This window comes from Pocillopora verrucosa, chromosome 11 (genome assembly GCF_036669915.1).
Source record: "Pocillopora verrucosa isolate sample1 chromosome 11, ASM3666991v2, whole genome shotgun sequence".
Classification (NCBI taxonomy): domain Eukaryota; kingdom Metazoa; phylum Cnidaria; class Anthozoa; order Scleractinia; family Pocilloporidae; genus Pocillopora; species Pocillopora verrucosa.
In genome coordinates this window covers 12,507,178-12,523,345 of record NC_089322.1, presented here as the reverse complement: position 1 = coordinate 12,523,345, position 16,168 = coordinate 12,507,178, and the positions used below count along the sequence as shown (strand labels likewise).

Genomic DNA, 16,168 nt, shown 5'->3' with positions numbered 1-16,168 from the left:
GTCATAAGTTCTTGCAGATTCACTAGTTGCTATCATCAATTTTGAATATGCAACAAGAAATACCAAAAAAATGCACTTACTGTTCTTGATGGCAACTTTTGAAAGATGAGACAAAGTTGTCTTCCATGCCTGTCCTGTATACAGCAAAGCAAAAATATGAGCCTTTACCACATTGTGCAAAATATTCTGTCATGAATCTTCAACCCATGAAAAGTCATAATTGCCAGTGAAAGCCAGTGAGTCCCCAAGCAAACATTTTCACTCCATTTTAGAATCAGGCCAATAATAATAATAACAATAACAATAACAATAACATTAACATTAACATTAACATTAACATTAACATTAACATTAACAATAACAATAACAATAATAATAATAATAATAATAAAGCTGTCCTTTTCAAATTCAGCTTTCCCTAAGGAAAGGAAACTTTTTCAACATGCCTGCACATTACCACAGCCTTCCTGATCAGCTATACCTTCTATGGTTTTATTGAAATAAATACTCAGCTTTGATGATGATTACTTAACACTTCTGGATGAGTTTTAAAAATGCTGATGATTTGAAAAACACTAATCCCTCTTGAGCTTTTTATCTTATGTAAAAAGCTTTAAAAAAGTAGAAATGAAAAGTTTTGTGCAGAAACAGCTACAGGACTTGGAAAGATGTTATCATATAAAACACTTAATAAACACCATATCAACTACTTAAAAGTAACAACAAAGTCTCATGAAAACTGATCAATGTACTCAATAAACTCTCCAAATTTTTAAGTTCTTACAGTGCAGTCTTTAACAGCATTAAACAATTCCCGACACAATTCCTTCAATTCATTGGTAGCAGAAGGCACCTGACTGTACTTTTTGGCTGCACCTGGTGAAGATCTGTAGAAACACCAAAAAAATATATATTTCAGACAAAACAATCATTTTTTAATGTTGGTATCATAAAAGGAAATTTCATATTTTGCCAATGGTAAACTATCCCTTCCACTGAGGTAACATAACAGGTACTTGTAAACAACTAAACAATAAAGGGTTCAAAGAAACTGTTGTGCTGCGTTAGTGGGAGTATAACAAGATAATTTGGTCTTATCAACTGATTTGATAATGTAACTTGGCCCCTGAGAAGAGTTTCTTAATATGAACATTTTGAGCATAAGCCCATCCTCAGAGTGAATGGAAAAGGATTAACACTTGGAACGTCACCTTTAAAAACTCTTTTGCAATAGCCAATTTGCATTTGTTTTATCAACTCAGGTAATAAAACCAAATTACATTGTAAAACAGTCTTTTACAAGTCATGACAGGAATTCACCAAAGGTAATCCCCTGTATCTTGGAGGAAACAAAGGAGGATCAAGATCATAATTTACACATGAATTAGAAATAAACTTTTTCTCTAGTATAAAATGGACAAAACTTCATAAGACACAACACAGAATACAAATGACTTTACACATCTTACATAAGAGTTAACAAGAGGAGGAAGTCAAAATAGTATCTAGAGGCCCAAAAGGTGGGAGAAAAAAAGACAACAGGCAGGCTGGAAACCATAGAACAAGGTGGAAACTGTAAAAGCTAAAAGGGAAGGGTTGAAATGTCCTGCAAGGTAAAGGGGAATTTTACATCCACCACTTTAACTTAATTAATAAAATAAAGGCTATCAATTAATAAGCTTCTCAGAAAAGATTGATTTCTTAACTTACGATATTCTCCCAGACTTGGTGGGTGTTGCCTGCTTAACTGGTGTTACTTGAGATGTCCCAGCATGTGGTTCAGCAGCTTGAGAAGGAGCTTTCATATCAAGAGAAAGTCAAATGGGTATTTGAAAAGGCATCAATAAGGAAAAGCTGAGGGTTACAACACAATCACACTAACATCAATCATTTTAGAGGATAGCAAAATGATTTGATTTGATTTTCATTAGGGTTAACCATTGGTACATGGCATTTAAAATTACAGAATTGCCCACATAAATTGAGGTTACTATCAAGCTTCCCAGGCACAATTCATTAGCAACAAGAGTACAAATGCTACCACCAGGGTGAATTCCAACCAGGGATCTAAGAGTCTTCACCCACATCTTTTAAAGGATAGTGTGGGTGCAATTGGAATAATAAGCATTGGTTGAAAAAGGTAAAATGTAGTTTGTATCATATAAGGCTACAAATGAGAATGAAAATACTTTGCACCCAAAATGCAGCACATTATATTGTGATGCTTGAAGACAATCATAGAATCAGTACATCTCATGGATACAGGAGCAGTTGTTAAAAAAACATCATTATCATCATCATCAAAGTGCTTTACTGAAAAAAAGTCTATAAAACCAAACAATTTACCTTGCTGAAGGGGACCAAGTGATTTCTTCTTTTTTCTAAGCACTTTTTCTAAAGTGCAGGCATCCTTTCGAAAAACAACATTAAAAAATCAAAATGTCAAAATCAAAATAACCATGTTAAACCTCACAGTCAACCCATCACAGACCAATAGTCCAGAAGTTGATCATCTTGTTTGTTTTCTTGTTTGTTTTTTATAAATTTGATAAGAGCTTCAATGTTCCTTCTGGTCTCTGTCTGTTCAACAGGTCAGGGTTTCCATAAGAGTTTGAGAAAAAGAAATCTTGGATGTGCTGCTTGTCTGCTGAAATGCAGCCACATTTTCACAAACAGTTTTTAGAACAAACATAAGGATTTATAATTTAAGTGTGGAGGTTATAGAATCCAGGACTAGAAATTGTTATTCTGATCTCTAAGCCCTTTGATTTCCAGTACTGGTTCTACATGTTAAAAGATATGAGGGAATCTAGTAAAAGAAATAGTGGAAGCCTTCCTCGTCAATTTTCAATTTCACACCTTCTGGTCTTTTTGAGGTTAAACCTCTTGAGCTCTTCAGTAGTCCCATAGAAATGTTTAAGCTGTTATAATGCAATTTACAAAGTGATTAAAGAGCAATGTTTAGCTTATTATTCTACAATGAAAGAGTGATAAACAATAATGATAATGGTTAAACTTCATTAATTTTGCATCTCCTCTCTCTCATCTTAAAACTTTAAAAGATCATAAATGTCTTATGAAAGACACATGCGTACCTGATACACTTGGGAATCCTCCTCATTGTAATAACGTGCATTGTCAAACATAACTTCAAAGTCAAGCATCAGTTCTTCTTCCCCAGAATACTAGAGTAACACAGTTGGCACAAAAAATATTAAGCAGCATCAACAATTTTAATGATGATTATATATATTGAGTCAATTCCAAGGTAAATAACCCATGTAAATCAGAAATCTAATTCATTTTTGTGTTAATATCTACATGCACATATACACAAAGTTTTATAGTGACATTTCAAACTGCCATTCACATACAAGAGAAGCAAGACAGGACATGTATGACTGGAATGCTAATGGTGTTAAACCTCAAGTGAAAATGGATGCCCTAGAATCACAATACTTAACAAACGTATCTTCAGATGATAATGTCAAACCTATGGAATGCAATGGCTTTACATTCTTGTTGAGAAGGTATTCTATCACTAACATTCTTTCATTTATTTGTTGCAAAAAAAATCTAAGATGTTGCAAAGTCCGTATATCAAACTTAGGTTCAAGGTAGATGACAAGACAAGCGCATGATGAAAAACTCCACACTCACTTTGCTGTCTCTGATGTTGTTCTCAATCTGGCTCAAGCACACTGGTTCAGATATGACTTGATAGTAGTCTGGATAATCCTGGTGATTCAAATTATTTTAACTAATAGCAAAAGCCTGCATTGTGTGTTAGACATAAAATGGAAATGGATGCCACAGAATCAAAATGCTTAAAAGATGTATTTTGATAATGTCAGACCTGTGCTGAAGGAAGTTCCACAAATATTGCTGAAAGGTATCTTCCATTCTCATCCTAAAGGGGAATCCAAAGAGAGACACACATCTTCACTAACTGGAAAGCAAGCTGGCAAGCAAGACATTATCAATTAAATATTACATACTTAAATACTTCTGTCATTACTCGCACATTGACCACCATAACTAGCCAAAACCAAAAACCAAATTTGCAGAAATTATACACAATCTATTTTGAAAAAATCAAATTACTGGTACTTGTTCAAATGTTTCCCATGCCTGTGCCATCAGTCATTGGAACCTTCACTCTCTGACATCTGACACTAACCTGGTAATTCACCACAGCCTTGTATAGCTGACGCATTCTTTTTCTCAACAAAATAGGGTCAACCTCTTCAACACGTTTGGTTTTCTTGGGTTTTCTAATCTCTGTCTTTGGTTTCCTCTCAATCACTACTCCACCAGTAACCTCTTTTGCTGGTGTTGCTGTCACTGTCGCTGCTGTTGTTGTTGTTGTTGTTGCTATTGTTGCTAACTCAGGTTCCAATTTCTTGGCCTTCTTCTTTTTCTGGACATAGCGAAAAAGTTTTGAGATAAATGTATTTACCATTTAAAGTCAAGCAAAAAGAGGTAAAACTAAAAAGAAAGAAAAAAGTATAACATTTACTGTGGAAGCATCTTCCACACTTGGTATGCTAGAGACAACTAAAGAACACTGTAATAAGGTTTTACCCTCTTTTCTTGACATCCCACCTAGCGTTGTAAAGTTGTTAATGACAAGAACCCTGTGATTTAATGCTTAAATACAAACTTATTTAATATTTAACTTAAGATGGCCAGTGCAGGTTACCAATGACAGTAAATGTTTAATTGGGTGTGTCCCAATGATTTCATCAACTTGAGTTCACACAAACTCCATAACAAGTTTCTTTCCTACAATAACCTTGTCTGAGAGTAACTACCTTGACATGCATCAGAACAACATTTTCTGTTGCAGTTTCAGTGGAGCAAACAACTGACAGTCAAATTTAGCAGTGCTCCTACGCAAGGAGAATTCTGTTGATTAATGTATGCATCAAACAGTAAAAAAAAAGATAAATCATCATAATATCATAACTCTGATGTAATTACCTTATAATCTTCCAAACTGATTCCCTTCTCTTCCATAAATTTCAAAATCTCAACCTTCTTCTTTTTCATGTGTTCTTGCATCCTTTGAGCATCCTGTTACAAGAGTATTTGAATGGTTTCCAATTGAAAGCAATTTCACTCTTACTAACTAATTAGTAACGAACATAGCTCCTCAATTATAACTTGGTTTGGATTCAAACTTTTTAAGTGGAAATCCTTGAATGAAGAGGTCAGACTGATATGACAAAGTAACACATAAATACAACATTTTCTCCATTGAAAAGGGATGAATTCCTTTCAAGAAGTTCCCATTAAGTTTCTTTACATAGGCATGTTATTTCAATCTATAAAGTATTTACCTTATAAAGCATTGAACTGGACTCATTGTATGTTTGTGCATTCTGAAAACACAAGTCCATGTCTTTTTCCAAGTCCTCCATGTTTTCATATTGACCAGTCTACAAGTGAATCAACCAAAAACAATTTATTTATAATGGCAAAACATACACTTCTAGAAAAATTACTGACATAGTCATCCATTTTTTCTACTTGAGAAAAAAATTAAGACCAAATGGTTTCCTTAGTACCTCACCTTTATTTGAGATCTGATCTTTGACAAAGCAATAGGCTGTGTGATTACTTCATAATAATCAGGGTAAGCTCTGTGGTAAATGAAAAAGTTACAAAATGAAATTGTTTCATCTTTTCACAAAGTGACATGAATTTTAAAACCTGTTAATTAAAATAACACTCATCAAAAAATAATCAAACAATAAGAAACACAAACCTCCTGGATGGCAGCCTGAGGAAAGGCTCTGAGAGAGTACGGCCAGTTGGGTCAGTGAAACGATAAACCTCAGAAAAAAGCATCATAAGAGGATTGTCTGAGTCTTGATCTCCACTACCATCTTCATCACCTGGCAAAAGAAAAAAATAGCACTTAAATATATAATCCCAAACTACAAAGTCTGTACCTCTGACAAATTATAATGAATAGTGATCATCACCTCAAAATTAATTTTCAAACAACAATGAATCAGACATGGTTTGATGCTACACTGGTTTAAAAATTTAATGAATGTAACAGTGAAGTTACAATTCATAGACCCATTATTTGACACTCCTGTTTAATACCTTCATTAGGGGTGATCTAATTGCTGCTACAAGAGGTCCTTTGATATGCTCACTGATTAGCTGCCCTTTCTTCAGACTAATTAGTGAGCATAATATACAAGGACCTCTTGTTACAGCGATTAGATCACCCTTAATGAAGGCACCAGACAGGGGCATTGAAATGTTTGGTCTATGAATTGTAACTTCTTGGTTATATTCATTAAATCTTTAAGCCAGAGAAGAATCAAATCATGTCTGATTGTCCACCCGCTTGCCTTGTGAATTTTAATGTAACAATGAATCATGTATAATCTTTGCATTTCCAGAGTGTGGGCCATAAGTTTGTCAAAATTGAAGTTGAGGACAGCTTAGGTGGGATTTCTTCCACACAAAATGAATGTTAACTAACCATGTAAACTGTCTTCTGTATGGTGTTCTTCTTCCTCAGGCACTTCAGCCCTTTCTTCCAAACCATCTTCTGTCTCCTCAAGGAATGCTACTACTGAAGTGTTTATTTTACCAGTGCTCCTCCGTGCTCTAATTATTGCACAATGATCAATAAGTTCAGTACTATATTCCAATCAACTCACACTAAGTCATGACAACAGAGATTTTAGGAAACCATGGATCTTCTATGCATACAATGAATCTTTTGGCTTGAATTTGTAGGAAACCCTTTGTTTTTCCACAACCCCTTCCCTGCCCCCATTCTGCTCCTTTGAGCCAGTACTGCCTTGCTTCTCATTCACACTCTTGTTACAAAAAAAAATTGCAAAGAGGCTTCTGTTTCTCTCCCCTAGGTAATTCACTGGCTCTCTCCAGTTTAACAAAAGCACTTCCATTTATATTCAGTTATCTACATCAGAGGGATTTAGCTTGTACTGTTTAACTTCATTAAGCAGAGTCAAAATTCATTGTCTCCAAAAGTTCAGAACAGCAAAATAAGGAAGATAGATCAATCCAGTTCATTCAAATTAAAATAACATTATTGAAATTTTTGTCTACAAGATGACAGGGAACAATGATTGACATAAAACTAATTCTGATTAATAAGTAACTAATTAAGATTACTTTAATCTTTTGCTTGACTTGGCACCCATCAGTGTGTGATCAATTTCTGCCTTCTTTGTCTGTATTGCTTTCTTAATTGCAGTGGCATCCTGCATCAAAACAGATTTGCTTTTTAAGCTCTGAACATGACAACACATTCACCAAAGAAATGACTCGTATTGCAAGCTTTCCCAAAGCAGAAATGAGGAGAGAAATCGTGTTGTTTAATAAATTGTGACTTTCTTTCTCTGACTTATAACAATACATCTGTGAAGGAATTTTTTTATAATAGTCTTTTTTTTAATTGATGAGCCCGCACTTGTCTTATATTTATCATTATGTCCCAATTAGGACCAAAATCACTGATGTTTTGCATCTGATAATTATGCCTTTGAAGAGTACTTTTCCTAGTTTGATATGTGGCTTATAAAATAACTAACTAAAGGTAGGCAAACCTTATATACTTGAGAGCCTGGCTCATTGAAGGCATGGGCATTCTTGACCATCAACAACAGATCTTTCTCAGCATCCTCAAGGTTCACATATTGGTTATTCTGGTGGAACAACAAGGGGTCAATAATTAAGTTCAAAACTTTAAGTCCTTAAACCTTTGACTGCTGAAAGTGATTAACAAGTAAATTCTCCATTTAATCTCTACACATCATCCAGCACACAAATAATGCCAATACTCAAATTTATCTGGTAGAAGTTGTTATCTTTATCTAACATCAAATTCTCATACATGTAACTAACTAACAAGGAAATTTGAAGCCACCAAAGGGAGAAATAGCAATCAGATCTTGAGAGTTCAAGGGTTAATCAAAAGAGTGAGTGTGCTTATGCAAGGAAAACTTACAGGAACAAATAAAACAAAAGGCTCCCAAAAATGGCAGCCATGACTCCAATGTTAACAAGTTGAACATTAATACAGTTTTGAGAGAAAAAAGAATAACTACAACTTGATGGATGTGTTTCAGTTTGATTTCACAATTTTTGCATGATTTATCTAATACTTTCTAGTCGCATCAAATGAAATTTATTGGATTTTAACCATTCCTACAGGGCACCAAGAAAGTCTCACTTTAAGCAAAATCTTTGAGCCACCGGCAGCATTTTCTGGCTTTTAGGCTTGCCCAAGCTGACGAACAACACTCATGCCACAGCCTGCAGCCTATGATATCCTTTTCCATGTGTTCTTTTCATAACATAGCAAGCACATATTCCTTCAACACCAGATCACTGAACATATTTCAATCAAAACTAACAAATTTTGATGGGAACATAAGGAAAAATGAAAACACCAAACAAGTCATATTACATCAGTATGTTCATATTCATGTATTCTTCATACAGTTCTCTACACAATTCCTAAGGTGCTGAAAACTTAACAATCAAGAACTTGTTAAACTGTTGGGAGAGTTAAGATGTATATATTACTCTTAGGGTGCAAAGGGAATTAAAGATACTTACTCTCAGTTTAGTGCAAATTGTTTTCAAGTCTATGGGTTCTTTGATGATCTCATAGTATTCTGGATAAAGCTGTTGGGAAGAATTGGGATTATTAGAGATACCTCTATCCTGATATGAATACCTCACTTGGTGAAATACAAGTAACAATCACTAAAATTAATAAACTAAAATTGGAAAAAGGCAGAGGGCAATACCATACTTACAACACACTAATAAAAGTTACCACTAATCAATAGTCAGATTTCACCAGAGCAAGCTACTTATATTTTTAGTATAGTACTACATGTGTATTGAAATAAATTATACAAGGGTACACATTAGACTTATAGCACTATCATAAAATTATAGCTTAGGGCAACATTACTAGCTTCTTTGCACCCAAATTGAACTTTTCAAAACTCTACTTAGCTTCTTCATAATTTTGAATATCTGCTAAGTTGAAAGCTCTGGTTTCAGACGTGGGAAAAATTCTAAATTATTCAAACAATGAACAAATAGGTTCCATTTTCACTGTGCCTGTTTATAAATAGATCACAGATGATGGCAAAATATGATAAGAACCAAAAAGTGTCACAGATGTTCTTGCAACTTTTTTATGTCTTTGGTGATCTCTGATACAACAACAAAATGGAATCTATTTGTTTCATGTAACAAAGAAACAAAATTTTGTCAGTGGGGGGATGTCATCTATGCATCTGTAACAGATCATAATTGTGAACCAATCAAACTGCATGTATGATTCAGCCCAACAAGTAAAAATAATTCATCCACTTCTTTTTCAAGTATACCATGGAAAGATAAATGAAGTATAATGAAGCAACACAACAACCAATTAGAGCTTATAAATAAATGCATTCATGAAACCATTTTTAAGTGAAACCTTTCCTGAACTGTAAACATTAAGGAATCTTGTAGGACATGACATTAGAGTTGTTTACAAATGGTTTTCAAATATGATTCACATTACCCAATTTTTTTAAACATTATCATAAACTTTTTTGCAAAACTTAGACATCTTCCCATAATGCACATACAAATTATATGTGACCATGAAAGGCAAAACGGACACTAACGGAAAACTGTTCGAACGGCAAAAACACACAGATGACGAATGGTTAATGAATGGTCCTTGAAGCATGTGAACGGTTTGCCTAACCATTCAAACAGAGAAATAAATTATTTGAACAGTTTGGTCAGCCCTTTGAACAGATGAGTAAAAATTTCGAACGGGCAGGTAATGGGTGAATAAATTATTTGAACGGTTTGATTAGCCATTCGAACAGTTTGCTTAGCCATTCGAACGGATGAGTAAAAATTTCGAATGGAGGGGCAAGCCGAACAGAAGAAAAAACTGTTCAAACAGATGTTGAAACCATTCGAACGAACATCAGAACCGTTCAAATGGATGTCGCAATACTTTGAACTGATGCTAATATATTTCGAACAGATATGCAAATCGTTCGAACGGTTTGTCAAATGCTTTGAACGGATTTTTTTAGGCGTTCGAACGGATGACGAACAGATAAAAAACAGTTTACCCGTTCAAACGGATAACCATTAGTGTCTGTTTTGCCTTTTACCGTCTCATATCATGCATGTTTACTCAGAAAACATACAGCTCTTATGTGCTTACTTTAGAGTTGTTATGCTCATGATGTTTTCCTTTAAAATGCTACTTACAGATTCAGGTGGTATCTTCTTGAAAAGCTGGCAAATAACTCTTCCATGGTTATCTTTCATTTCCAACACTGCACTTACAAGTTCCCCACAGTAAGTGAGAACATTGGAGGCAGAATCTGCTTCGTCATCATCTCGTGTGGATGATGATTCATTATCATCCTCATCTGAAAAAGTCCAAATTGAAAAATAACCCAGAATGATAATTAATCTAACAACACTGAATTGAAGAAGAGGTACCTACAAAGAGCAAACAGCCATGATTTAAAAACTGAAAAATGTCAGAATCCCTTTTATGAGTGGTCCAAGACCATTACAAAAATGCTATATGAAAGAAGAGAAAATGAAGACCTTATGGCTAACAAAAAGGTTTGCAGAAAAAGTTCTTTAAACATTTTAAAACAAAAAGCTTGGTTCTTTAACTTCTCAAAGTTCTCTTTTACTTGTTTCACAAAGATGGATAACCTCATTGCCATCTCCTCCACACACAAAAAAGCAGCTCCTAATGCTGGAGTTAAACAGATCTGACTCTAACCCTGTCCCGCCTGCTGACCTGCTGGGACACCAGACTGTCTTTTTCCAAATGCATTTCCATCCTTATAAAACAACTGCTTGCCCTTGTCTGTCTTGTCCTCATCCTCACTTTCCTCATCACCATCATCATCCCCTTCATCATCATTGCCATCTCCTTCCTAACAAAAATAGCAAATAGCTCACTAAATAACAGATCTACATGAAGTGTTGCGACCTTTTCTGCATTTGTGGAATTGATAAAAAACTTTGAAAGAAGTAAGTTGGCACTTACACCCCGGCACTCGTAATTATGGACTTTTTTCATTTTTATTGTTCAATTACAGGTGCGCACTTAATGGTCAAATCAAGTGATTTAAATTTTAATGATGTAATGTATTTTGCCGCATGTATAGAAAAGTGGATTTGGGATTTTTTAGTCAAACTGGTCTTGTATTGTTCCCTCTACATTTAAAGGGGTTTTCTAATCGATTTTACAGATTTTGAGGGTTGTCGGGAAAACCATCTGAACATGAAGTATCCTTTGCAAAAACATTTGCTTTTCTGAGAGCTTTCTTTGATATATTATCCTTTGTCAACATTGAAGAAGGTTTAATTTTCTAACATAAAACCATTGAAGTGCTGAATATTTGCAAAAAAATAAGATATTCTTTACATAGGCTACATTTAGTTATTCAAAACAAAGTGAAAACCAGTGGACAGCAATGTTTGCAATTCAGTTATACCACACACACATTCACACACACAAAAAAGAAAGAAAATGTAAGCAGGCATAAAAGCTGGCTCACAATTTCATATATTCTGTGGGTTGGTTATAATTGTGGCCCCACAATTTCCTTGAGGAAAGTTATGTGATCAAGGGTGTGAGAAAGTATACATGTATATTATTACAGCGACTAAAAGTCTACACAGTCGTGCATAATATTCCTGGCAAGAATCATCTCTTGAAGTTCCAACTAAAACTCACATACCATATCATCATCAAACATTCCTTCCCCTAGAACAATGAAACACAAGATTACTGTTTGTGAGATATATTCCATGACCCTTGCAGAATATTACATACAGTATTTAAAAATTGTTGAAATTGTACAGAGTATGACATAATAGATGCTGGGTTAATGACAGAAAAGTGGAAGACTGGTAACTGTAAATAAGAATATTAGAGAGCTTTACAAAATATCCTTCTTTCCATACAACACAATAGTGTAAGTGCATTGTTGACGAGACTCAGTAAGCAGCTTAAGTAAAGAAACAAATTAAATGTCTGCATTTATTAAAACTGATCCATATTAAAAACAAGTGTAAGACCAGGTGTGAATAGAATATTTGATATCTCTTTGGTGGTTCTCCTTGCCACACTTAGTCCAAAACATATCTATAGTAAACAAATGTTCTTTTAGAGGAGTTCTGTGTTTACATTCTGCTATAGGACACTACCTTTATCCAATTGAGTACAAAGTCTTGTCTTTGCCTCATCAAAAGCCTCTCTGAGTTTAATAGCATCCTGGTGTTCCTGAACATCAGACTTATAGAACTTGATGGCATTATCAAATAACAGTTGTATATCAGCACTAAAAGCATCAACATCCTCATATTCATCTGTTTTCAGACGTTGCTAATAAAGAGAAAACAAATCCCTTAAACAGACTCCAACGTTGCCCTCTCCCAAGGTTTCTTGAAAGAGTTCACATCAAGCACTCAGAGGAGACCTAGAAGTTATCTTTAGAAACCTAAATCATACATGCATCCTTGTATAATCAATACACAGGAAAACAGAAAAAAGCAAATTAAATCTAAATAAAATTTTGTTGTTATTGTAACAACTTCCTTGACCATACAAGTTTTGGTCTCGGCTTAATCTGAAACTGACTTTCATAAGTTACATTTACTTTCATCTTTTAAAACAATGGAATGAAGGCTATGATTGAACCTGCTTTTATTACATGTAAGTATTAAGGTGTAGGTTGGAATAATTCTTTACCTGTATTTTCAACAAATCAATAGGAGTTGAAATAACTTCAAAGTACTCAGGAATGTTCCTAAAAAGCAAAACCAGTCACAGTAACAATGTAGCAAGCTGTACCTGTGTTTTACAGTGTATCTCTGATAACTTATAACAATCACTATAAAAATCACTTCATGTAACTTCATCATAATAGCACTCTTGAAATAATTCATCAGTACCAAAATACTATCTTTCATCAGAATTATTACTTCTTTATGAATCACTGCACAAAATGTACAATGTGAGGGAAAAAAAAAACCAACAAACCTCCTCTTTGGCGATCGAATGAAGGATTCACAAAGAATTCTTCCACTGTCATCTCTAAAATTCCTGATGATTTCATATAATTCTGCACAAATGTCAGCCTGTACACAAACAAACAACTTTTAGAAACCCTTCATGTTATATAGTGATTCATCTTTCTGGATCATAAAACTACCTCTACTACTCAAAATCAACCCTTGTCTACCCCTTTCCACAAATTGTCACATAGGGAAAGAGAGAGTCTTGCCCATTCCACAGACCAAAAATGACACACAAGCACAAGTAAATAATTATATCATGGAAATACTGGAAAAATCCTTCATGCAGCTTTCAACAGTATCTCACAGTTACATTCTGTTTTAATATTTCAGACCTTGTGAAAAGAATGATTGTCTAGCTTTGATCTATGGCAGATCCACGAGGCTTGGCTACCCAAATGACTTATTTATGAGTACATTCTACAAGCGTCAAGCATGAACACTCTCCTTAATTTTGAGAGTTAGAACAAATCAGAATGGGTCAAGAATATTCCATGTGAATGGAAGATGACTAGGAAAGAAGCTTGCCTATTGCTAACATCTCTGGCTTTGTCACCTGGATTCTCAGGCCAGCTTTTCTGTACCTTAATAAAGACTTTAGTATTTAAGAAAAGATGTGCACCTCAGCAGAAAGAACCCAATCTTTGAGTTTTCAACTGCCACACTAATAATTATATTAAAATTGAAAACAATTTCATCCAGCATTAGGAATGGAAATGACTGTCATCATCAGACACTATGTAACCAAATTTTGACTTTATCCAGACGATTTCACACAATGATCAGATATAACGTTCACACATTTGTGATGTGATGTCCAACATTTCACAACAACATTTTGACTTCTACCACCGGAGCAACTGTCCATTAATAAAAGTTGTCTAGAATGTTGAGCTATAATTAAAAGCTAGCCCACAAGACAAAAGTTTTTTTCTTTCCTATTCTTCTGTTCAAACATTTATGCACTTCTGATCACTCAGCAGTTAAAAAGCGCACTATAAATCAATAAATTATTATCATTTAATACACCACTCTATGAATTGCTCATCAAAGTCCCCCTGAAAAGCATTGCATATGTCACTGTTTCCTATACCCTTAGAAGTCTAGCACACAATAACCTAATTGCAATGGCAATGTTCAAACAAGAAAAACAGAAACAATAACAACTCATGTTTCCAAGACTAAACTCCTGTTATTCTTCCAGCATTAAAATCAACATTTTTTTTTTTTTATCTTTGCTATACCCTATTCACATTTTTGTCACAAGCTAACAACACATTTCTGCAGGTTTTATAATGTGATAGAGCCAGTTTGGATGTTAGAAAAATATTCAAAATGCCTGTAAATCAGTTGCTTCGTGGATCGTTATTTACAAACTTTTCTCTTCTTCTCCTAACATGGGTTTATTAGGTTAAAAGTCCCGGGAAATGTATTGTTCTCGCCCAGGTTCCACTCGGTTCTTTCGAAAACAGAGCAGAAATCAGGACTTAATTAATTTCTATCGTCACTCTATAATTTCTGTCACGGTGTTTTAAATCAGGCTCTGTTCGTTCAATTTTAAATGCGCTGTCTTAAGAAAAGAAGTTAATGAAAAGTAATGACATGATACAGACCTATGTACTGACCACGCCTACAGAAAGCCAACACCTCTGGAGATTAGTGAAGATCAGGAAGTCCCAGAAATCTCAGAGCGACAAGTCCTGAATTCTCTTATGCGTATAAAGAAAACAGCAACCGGACCAGATGGCATCCCGTATACTATATGGAAAGACCACGCCGAGCTATTCGTTCCAGTGATCACCTGGATTTGGAATCTGTCTCTTAGAACACACGCCTGGCCTGTCTCTTGGAAAAAGTCAGACCTGTACCCCTTGCCGAAGGTTGATATACCTAAGGGAATATCAGACTTCCGCGGAATAAATGTGACACCTGTCATCGCAAGGTGCTTTGAGAAAGCTGTCTTAGGAACACACGCAAGGGAGACCTTCGATGAACATTCTGGGATCTCACAGTTTGCATACATAGAGGGAGGGAGCTGTACCAATGCTCTACTGACTATCCAACATACTGTCAATCAATATCTTGATATCCCAGAGTGCAAAGCGGTACGCCTATTCGCTATGGATTTCAGCAAGGCTTTTGATAGTGTGAAACACGATCTCCTCTCACACAAATTGAAGCAACTCCCCCTAAATCCTTTTATAGTTAACTGGTATCTAAGCTTTTTGGAAGACAGGCAGCAGAGAGTCATTAGAAATGGGTTTATTGGAAAATGGAAAAGTGTCAACAAAGGTACCACCCAAGGAAGTGTCAGCGGGCCGCACTTGTTCAATGTCTTTCTCAGTGATTTAGAGATACACTTGGACAATAAGAGCGTGCTGGTAAAATATGCAGATGATACAACCATTATCTCGCCTGTGATAGGTGATAATGACAATTCTATCACACTGATTAATCAGTTTTCCCAGTGGTCTAGAAGTAATGGTATGTGTAGCAATCCATCTAAGTGCAAGGAAATCATTTTCCGCAAGAAAGGTTGTACAATAGAGTTTCCGATGGTGTCTGGAATACCACAGACAAAAGAGCTTACTATTTTAGGGGTAACATTTCAGGAAGACAGTAGGTTCATAACACATATTCGGGAAAAACTAATTAAAGCAAACAAGTGCCTGTTCATTTTAAGATCTTTAAGGAAAGAAGGGTACAATCAGGCCGAAATAGACCATCTGTTTCTAAATCTGGTTCTACCAAATATATTATACGGGCTGTCCGTATTTGGCGCTGTAAATTCCGAATTAACAACAATCCAATGTTTCTTAGATCGATGTTATAAGCGCAAGTATACATCCGATCACATTAATGTTTATGAATTGTTAGTTCAACAGGACACGCGTATCTTCAAGAATGTTTTTAATAATACAATACACCCTTTAAGAGCTATAATGCCAAAAAAGAAATTAACCAAGTACAATCTGAGGAAAGAGACAAGTCACCATCCTAAAATAAACACTGATAGGTTCAAAAACACGTTTGT

The 16,168-nt window shown here is 35.0% G+C and overlaps 1 protein-coding gene across 2 annotated transcripts in view; it reads right to left on the bottom strand.

Annotated features, from left to right (window-relative positions):
- LOC131795843 (protein polybromo-1) overlaps positions 1–16,168 on the bottom strand; it is a 33,459-nt gene that overhangs the window by 16,820 nt on the left and 471 nt on the right. The window contains exons 2-23 of one of the 2 annotated variants that reach the window (XM_059113448.2): positions 13,100–13,197; positions 12,809–12,866; positions 12,265–12,442; positions 11,796–11,821; positions 10,829–10,985; positions 10,297–10,460; positions 8,617–8,685; positions 7,602–7,700; positions 7,168–7,256; positions 6,506–6,633; positions 5,771–5,900; positions 5,576–5,645; positions 5,343–5,441; positions 4,984–5,076; positions 4,181–4,420; positions 3,857–3,910; positions 3,661–3,738; positions 3,096–3,185; positions 2,347–2,410; positions 1,711–1,798; positions 785–887; positions 81–134 (exon numbers count right to left, since the gene is read on the bottom strand). In XM_059113448.2, coding sequence (XP_058969431.2) covers positions 81–134; positions 785–887; positions 1,711–1,798; positions 2,347–2,410; positions 3,096–3,185; positions 3,661–3,738; positions 3,857–3,910; positions 4,181–4,420; positions 4,984–5,076; positions 5,343–5,441; positions 5,576–5,645; positions 5,771–5,900; positions 6,506–6,633; positions 7,168–7,256; positions 7,602–7,700; positions 8,617–8,685; positions 10,297–10,460; positions 10,829–10,985; positions 11,796–11,821; positions 12,265–12,442; positions 12,809–12,866; positions 13,100–13,197 — 2,229 coding nt within the window. The remainder of the gene's footprint in view (positions 1–80; positions 135–784; positions 888–1,710; positions 1,799–2,346; positions 2,411–3,095; positions 3,186–3,660; positions 3,739–3,856; positions 3,911–4,180; positions 4,421–4,983; positions 5,077–5,342; positions 5,442–5,575; positions 5,646–5,770; positions 5,901–6,505; positions 6,634–7,167; positions 7,257–7,601; positions 7,701–8,616; positions 8,686–10,296; positions 10,461–10,828; positions 10,986–11,795; positions 11,822–12,264; positions 12,443–12,808; positions 12,867–13,099; positions 13,198–16,168) is intronic. The other variant, XM_059113449.2, reaches the window with a different exon arrangement.